At 40.2% G+C, this 7,793-nt stretch overlaps 1 protein-coding gene across 2 annotated transcripts in view; it reads left to right on the top strand.

The window, feature by feature from the left end:
- Positions 1-5,875, top strand: part of MYO10 (myosin X) — a 161,748-nt gene extending 155,873 nt beyond the window's left edge. For both annotated transcript variants that reach the window (XM_038162276.1, XM_038162284.1), the window contains 4 exons: positions 578-698; positions 3,152-3,604; positions 3,968-4,159; positions 4,424-5,875. In XM_038162276.1, the coding sequence (XP_038018204.1) occupies positions 578-698; positions 3,152-3,604; positions 3,968-4,159; positions 4,424-4,534 (877 nt within the window). In that variant the 3' untranslated portion in view covers positions 4,535-5,875. The remainder of the gene's footprint in view (positions 1-577; positions 699-3,151; positions 3,605-3,967; positions 4,160-4,423) is intronic.
- The last annotated feature ends 1,918 nt before the right edge of the window (positions 5,876-7,793 follow it).

Raw genomic sequence — 7,793 nt, forward strand, 5'->3', positions numbered from 1 at the left:
TTATCACTATTTCTGCATTTTCTTTTCCACTACTACAAATTTTTTTTTTTTTTTTTACTGGCAGTGTGACTGTGAGAACTGAGCTCCAGACAGTCACTGTCATTCTGACTATCTAACTTCACATGGAAGTCACCACAGTGCAGTTCACAACATTTCTCTTAGCAGTAAAATTGAAACCACCTATAGCACTGTAGTAAGAAAATGTAATACAAGCCGAAATACCTGTTTGTCATCCTTTCTTTTTATGCATGGTTATCAGCCCCCTTATCCAGATAAAAACAGGGGGGAAAGGAGTGTTTTAAGTGTTATGCAGTTTTATAACAGGACTTAATAATGTCACTTTTATCAACATCTGACTTATCTAAAAATCAACATTTATTAAGAGAATATGGGTTAGAAACCTTTGACTTGAAAACTGAGCCGACATTTGTCCTTGATGTTGCTGTAGGCTCTGAATACACAGACACACATAAAACAAAGTTCAGCTGATGCCTTGCTTAGATTCCGCAGGTGGCAATTTAGAAAAGAGTTTGATTTCACAGATCTGATCTCTCTCCCTCTTAACACAATGATGCAGGCTTGCTGCCACTGCTGAAGCTGGGGAGATGCACTGGAAGTTCTACTTCAAGCTCTACTGCTTCCTGGACACAGAGAATGTCCCAAAAGATAGCGTGGAATTTGCCTTTATGTTTGAGCAGGTAAAGAACAAAGATTCTGTTTTGAGGCAATAAAGGGAAAAAAGAGTTCTAGGCAGCAAAGAGAGTGTTATTATTTTGCTTCTGTTCAACTGAATGCGCTACTACTCAAGCATCAAGAGCAAAGGAAGAAGTTCAGTAGTCAAAATAGGCCTGTCCTGACATACGCGAAGCACGTATGATTTTTCTAGTGTTATGTTTCTTACTTCTGCATTACTTGTCAATTGCTTTCTGTATAGTGGTAGAAAAATGAATAACTGGATCTAAGCGGCCTAAAAAAGAATAATACTTGCTTTTAATTTTCCTCTTCTTAAACTATTTTCTGAAGAAATTGTAAGAAATAAAGTGAAAAAAAAAGGTGACTGGCAACAAATTAATTAATAAGAGATTCCTGCTGGCAACTGTACAGAACTAATAGAGCAAAAGCCTTTTATCTTGTCAAAAATGGATCATTTCATAGGTACCATAGTATAATAGTCCAGTCTCAGCAGTAAGACGGCTATGTTGAACAGAAATCCACTTAGTGAACATGCTGAGCCCAGAATGAGGCTACACTGCAAAACATAAAATAAATTAAATTGATTTCTAATGAAAATTAAATGCATCAGCAGGTGGATTTCTGTTATATCAATCCCTGTAGTTACTCAGAAACTCACTGATGGCTTTTATTATTGTTGATTGATCTTCTCCTGTTCTAATATATTGCAAATGATTATAAATTCTTGCAATAGTCAGCTTCTTTCTGTGGACACTAGGCACAGATAAAGATTTCTGTATAGGGTTAAGATTTCTGGCTCTTCGCAACACCAAGACACTGACATTCTGTTGGTGAGCAAAGCTGATGTGATCAAGAACTGACGTACCTCAGTTTTCATACATATGAAGGGTTTTCCCCTTCTGCATCTTCCCTGTAATAGAGTATTTCTTCCTTGTTCAGTTTAAGACACCATATTACACCACAAGTCTACCAAAAGTTTCCTTCCACAGCCTGCTACTGTAGCTCAGTCCAGAACTGTTTCTTGTTGGCTGAAGGATCTGGGCAATAGTTGTGCCCTGGTTGGGCTTAGAAACACGGCCATTCTGTCTGTCTGTTGTTACCTCTAGAGGAGTCGTCTGGTGCCTCTGTTTGGGATGAAGTTCAAACAGCAAGAAGAGGATCTCAGAGAACTCTGCATCCAATCTGCTACGTTACATTATTGGCTTAAGAGGCAGATTCGGGCAGTTTTCTGTATGAACAGCTAAAACAAGCACATTTGCTGAAGCAGATTGTTTTCTTGTGGCATTCTGTGCTGACTAGTGTTTAGCCAAATACTTTATGTCGTGCCAAAAGCAGTAGTATTTGTTATAAAGCATGACATTCAGTCCCTACCAGCAATATTACAGCAATACCTTGAAGAGGTAACATTACATTCTAACATCAATTCTGTTCTATTTTTTCTAATTATCTGCTTTTGATGTCAGTCATCAGCTTTTTTCAGACAATTATGAAAATTCCCTTTTGTCATCAGTTCTAACTCTGCAGTCTCCATTATTTTAAATTCTGAATCCTTTAATGATCATAAGGTGCTGAAGAAAATCTTTTAGTTCTTCCTCATTAAAATACTGTCCTTCCATTTCTAAAAGACAGCTCTTTCTTCTGCATGTGTACAATCTCAGGTAAACCATTTTCCATGTTTAAAGGCACATTTTGTACACCTAAACAAACTAGTTGTTATTTAGCTGTGAATTAGCTGTTACTTAGCTGTGTGTTTACTAAGCTTGCCATTCCTGGATCTACAGACACAATGGGTGTTTGTTTCCTCTACTACTGTCATGTGAAAGAAAACACCTAGCTGCTGCACATTTGCACAAGTTTGAATGAGTGTGCAGAGAGCTGGGATTTTGAAAGAGTCTTCTTGGTTCAGAATCTCATCCCTGATGCTACAGAGCACTGTAATATGTAGACATACTAACTTGATTTGAGATCCATTGAAAATGTATCATTTGCCCTCAGTAAAATTACAAAGCTGTCCCAGAGCTTGGCTTGTTTGGCTGGAAACATCTGTTTTCACAGACAGATTATTGATAGCAGTAAACAAAGCTGGAAACCCATTTCATCCTAATGCCCTTGAACATAGATGGCTTCTCCTCAATCAGATGTTTAGATCCTGTTTTGTCCCCTTTACATTTTATTTTCCTTTTTCATAGTTCAGTAACTCTTAGATATGGGAGTACACTAAAAGCTGTCCTAGTAAAAATAATTCCCGTTTAGCAGGTTCCTCAGTTGCCTTGTAGTTCTTCTGGTAAACCCAGTCTTATCCAGCTTAAATTTGCCAAGAGATTTACCCCATTTGATTTATTTAATGGATCATTTATTTCAGGTCCTGGGTTGGCCTGGGAATAAATCTACTCCCCTTGTTTCTCATATTTCTTTTCAAGGCTGCTTTATAAAAAGCTACCTTTTTTCCCCTTGATAGGCTCATGAAGCAGTGATTAAAGGACATTACCCTGCTCCCGAGGAAACCCTCCAGGTCCTTGCAGCTTTGCGTCTTCAGTACCTTCAGGGAGATTACACTGTGCACACCACCATACCAGAACTGGAGGAAGTGTATCCCTTGCAAAAGTTGAAGTCTAGGATTACACAGTCAACCAAAACATTTACTGCATCAGAGAAGGCCGAGAAGAAACGAGCCAGCTTTCTTGAAGGAACACTGCGGAGGAGTTTCCGAAGTGGCTCTGTCAGCAAACAGAAGGTTGAGGAGGATCAGATGTTAGACATGTGGGTCAAAGAGGAAATCTCAGCTTCCAGGACTAGTATTATTGACAAATGGAAAAAACTCCAGAGGATGAATCAGGAGCAGGCCATGGCAAAGTACATGGCTTTGATTAAGGAATGGCCTGGCTATGGTTCAACACTCTTTGACGTAGAGGTAAGACCATATGAACATTCAAACTACAGCTTACACTGTATAGGTGATGATTTCATTCCTGAGTAGTGATACCATAAATACAGTATCACAATGCTCAGACAGCTGATGTAATAAACTGAGCTATTAAAAGCCTACTCCTATTAGTAAGCACTGTAGCTATTTAAATCCATGAGTTAACAGTAAAATAGAGGGACAGAATGCTATTCTGACAGGTTGAAAACAAGTATAAGTATAAAAGGCTACATTTAAAGAGGGACAAGCGATATGCACTTTTAACAAATGGTTACAGACAAAAACATCAACAGTAAGTGTTGTGTGGCTCCCACTGTTCCCCTTGCTGTTAATTTACATTTTTTTCTCTAGTGTAAAGAAGGGGGATTCCCACAGGAGTTGTGGCTTGGAGTCAGTGCTGATGCAGTTTCTGTCTACAAGCGTGGGGAAGGAAGGCCTCTGGAGGTGTTCCAGTATGAACATATCTTGTCATTTGGTGCTCCGCTTGCCAACACCTACAAGATCGTGGTGGATGAAAGAGAACTGCTTTTTGAAACTAGCGAGGTAAGAGCATAGTTTTGTTATTGTGGTCTTCCTGTTCTGATAGCCAGGCCACTTAGTAATTCAAGTAATGGCTGCAAATGTTAGAGATTTGTTCAAGATCCCTGTAAAGCTAAAGGGAAGACAGAATGACATGGGGTATTTTTATTTGTTTAGCTGCAAAAGGGTTTTGTTGAAAGCTTGACAGTTTTATATTGTTAGTGTCCAAAGAAATTCATTCATATACTGTTACCTTACTAAGAACTATGCTCTTCATACTCTTGGCAGGTGGTTGACATTGCAAAGCTGATGAAAGCTTACATCAGTATGATCGTGAAAAAACGCTACAGCACCTCTCGATCCGTGAGTAGTCATGGAAGTCAGGGCAGCTCCAGGTGAACCAAAACCAGTTCTACTGCACCCTAAATAGAATACATCACTCCTTGGCCTCAGAACAACCTGGGGACATCGATCACCTTTGTTGACAAGCTAACCATGAACCGGAGTTTCGACGGAAAATATCTTCAAACAATGTTTTAGAAAGACCACAGGGGAGCAGGGGAAAATCAGCTGAAATAGTCACATACTAGAACTGCTGGCTCATTCAAAACTTTCCAAAGCATTATTACCTTCCGTTGATGTAACAAATGCCTTAAGACTTGATCCACTGCAATACAAGCAGTAATAAGTGCCTTACAATATTAAGCCTAACTTGTATTGACCTAAAATGGCTGATAAAAGTCAAGAGGATTTCCTTTGTCCTTTCAGAACACTGAAAACAAAGTTATATTCATCCATTCTGCACTAATCTACTGGCCTGTATACAGGTGGGAAGGGGGAGGGAAGAAGAGTAAGGTATATTTTTTTGGAGCGCTGCTGGCAGCTTTCCTGATGGACGCCAACACTTTGTTTCCCCTTGCTTCCATGGATGTGCACATTGTGCATGCATATTTGAGCTGTCAGTAAAATTTGACAAATTTTATTCTGTGTTTCACAAGTCGTTTGAAGCAAAGGGAATAAGTATGTGCAATGGTGTAAACAGTCTTTCTGTACATTTTAATAGTTCAGAGTTATAGTTGTTACAATTGTATGGTTACTTTCTAAGCAGTTTTATTAACAAGTAAATTCCAACATTTTCATACACTGATTTTACTTTTGCAAATATGTATTACCATATAAGTAGCAGAAGTCTGCATACTGTATCTGCTGTATTATAAAGAGAGATGTAGCTGAGAATATTTATAGACTACCCTAATATGGAAATACAGTTATCAGTTCAATTCTCCATAATGTCAGCTTAAGTTTTTAATATTAATTTTTTCTTTGAAAGACATCATGTTTTATACTTCTGGCTGGACTCCTCAACCCAGACCGACTGCCAAAGGCCAGAGCCCTTCATAGTTGACTAGAGAAGGCAACGTTGTACAATGCAACTGCTTTAATATTTTACCTGGTTGCCTGATGAAGGTTCTTGACAGTACCCTGTAAATAAATTGGGGAATATCAGCTAATAATAATAATAATTTGATTTTGGACCTTTATTTTTGTACAGAAAAACTGTAATATAAGGCAAAACTTTGTTCAAAGATATCTTTTTGTCCACAGATTAAAAAAAAAAAAAAAAAAGAAAAAAAAGAGACCTGAAAAACCTTACTGTTGTTAAAACCTCAGCCTTTAAGGAATCATGCCTACTTACTGGGAAAAAAGAAGTCCAGCAATAAAGAAAATATATGTAATGTGCTCTGTTTCTATTTCCTACTGAGTCGGACTTGCAACAAAACTTTCATTTCCTGTCTTCTCAGGAGGCAAGCCTACTGCACAGGCTGTGTGTGTGTGTGTGTGTGTGTGTGTGTGTGTGTGTGTGTGCTTTTGCTTGGAAAGGTGCATGTGCTGTGTGTTGTTCTGGGGCAGGTGTCCTTGTCCATGCAATGTGTCTTCACACGACAACGACACAGAGGGAAGGGCTGCTGAGCAATTCCATGCCACTGTGAATGTGCAAGTGAGGCTTTTGCTATTTGTGTAGCCCTGATGAAAAATGGCTTGTTTCATTAGCCAGCCACATCATAGCAGGGCAGCATGCAATGCCCTCGTAGTGTATATAGCCTTTGTAAACTACAAGGCTTGCTCTGAGAAATCCTCCACCCTCCTCCCACTGCCAGACATTTCTAGTCACTTCATATGTGACACCACCCCTCAGTCCCTCAAGGCTTGCTAAATCACACTGCTAATTTCATATCCCCACCCTCCCAGAAAAGGTGAACTTAAGAATGTCAGAACCTATAATTTCAATATGTATAGTTACGCACATACAAAAGTATCTGAGACTGACTTTTTTTTTCTAATTTTTCCCATATGCAAGTTGTTTAGAAAGAATTTAGCTGCTCCTAGAAAGGCATTTTTGGAATGGCACAATTGATACATTTCAGCCAGCACAGCAAAAAAGTTCAATTTTGCCTGTGGGTAAACATGCTCAGAGAAGTCCCTGCACATCATCATAATCAGCAATTGGTTAACAACCCAGGAATACACAAGATGACAGTCTTGTACAGGGTCACAGTCTTGAGAAGCAGACACCACTACCTGATTCATTTGCCTCCTGACTGACTTAGGGATGCTCCCAGCCATTGGGAGGGATGTTTGCTCTTGGTCAGTGCACAGAAGTGCCTGTCACTACGTCACTGTAATTATGAGCTTCTTTTCATTCATGCCAAGCTTATCAACCTGCCATGCAAATCTTAGTCCAATAACTCTTACTGAGGCAAAGAGAAAAAAATCCAACAGAACGAATGCACAGATTATCAAAATAAATATAGCATAATAGACACACCTGAGTTTGGAAGTGGAATGCTTGTCCTTGTGCTTTGAACTGACCCCAGTTGTGGAACTGCCACTCATTCCCCCTCTGGAAGATGGTGCTTACCCCAGGTGGTTACACCAACTGTGTCAAAAACCCTCTGGGAGCACACATTGGGTTCCCTCAGCCTGGTGGAATACAGCCACACCGAGGACAGCCCAGGACCCCACCAGCCAGACACCCTGCAAGAGCACAGGGCTGGGCAGAAACCAGTGCAGACAGGCCTGGGAATGGTGTCAGCTGCAATGGAGATAAAATGGTATAGCTTCATCTTGGTATGTCCTTAAATCATAGAATTGCAGAATGGTTTGAATTGGAAGGGACGTTAAAGATCATTTAGTTCCAATCCCCTTGCTGTGGGCAGGGACACCTTCCACTAGAGCAGGTTGCTCAGGGCTCCACCCAGTCTAGCCTTGAACACTTCCAGATACGGGGCATCCACAGCTTCTCTGGGCAGCCTGTGCCAATGCCTCACCACCCTCACAGTAAAGAATTTCTAATATCTAATCTAAACCTGCCCTCTCTCAGTGTGAAGCAATCGCCCCTTGCTCTATCATTACATGCCCTTATAAAAACTCCTGCTCCAGCTCTCTTGTAGTCCCCTTTAGGTACTGGAAGGTTGCTCTAAAGCCTCCCCGGAACCCTTACCAGGTAGAACGACCCCAACTCTCCCAGCCTGTCTTCATAAAAGAGGTGTTCCATCTGTCTAATCATCTTTGTGGCTCTCTGAATTTAGCTGGCCATGCTTCAATTCCTCCTACATCTTCAGGTTTCTGTCTCGCACTTTCCCTGTGCCTCATAATA

Source organism: Motacilla alba, chromosome 2 (assembly GCF_015832195.1).
Source record: "Motacilla alba alba isolate MOTALB_02 chromosome 2, Motacilla_alba_V1.0_pri, whole genome shotgun sequence".
NCBI classification, from domain to species: domain Eukaryota; kingdom Metazoa; phylum Chordata; class Aves; order Passeriformes; family Motacillidae; genus Motacilla; species Motacilla alba.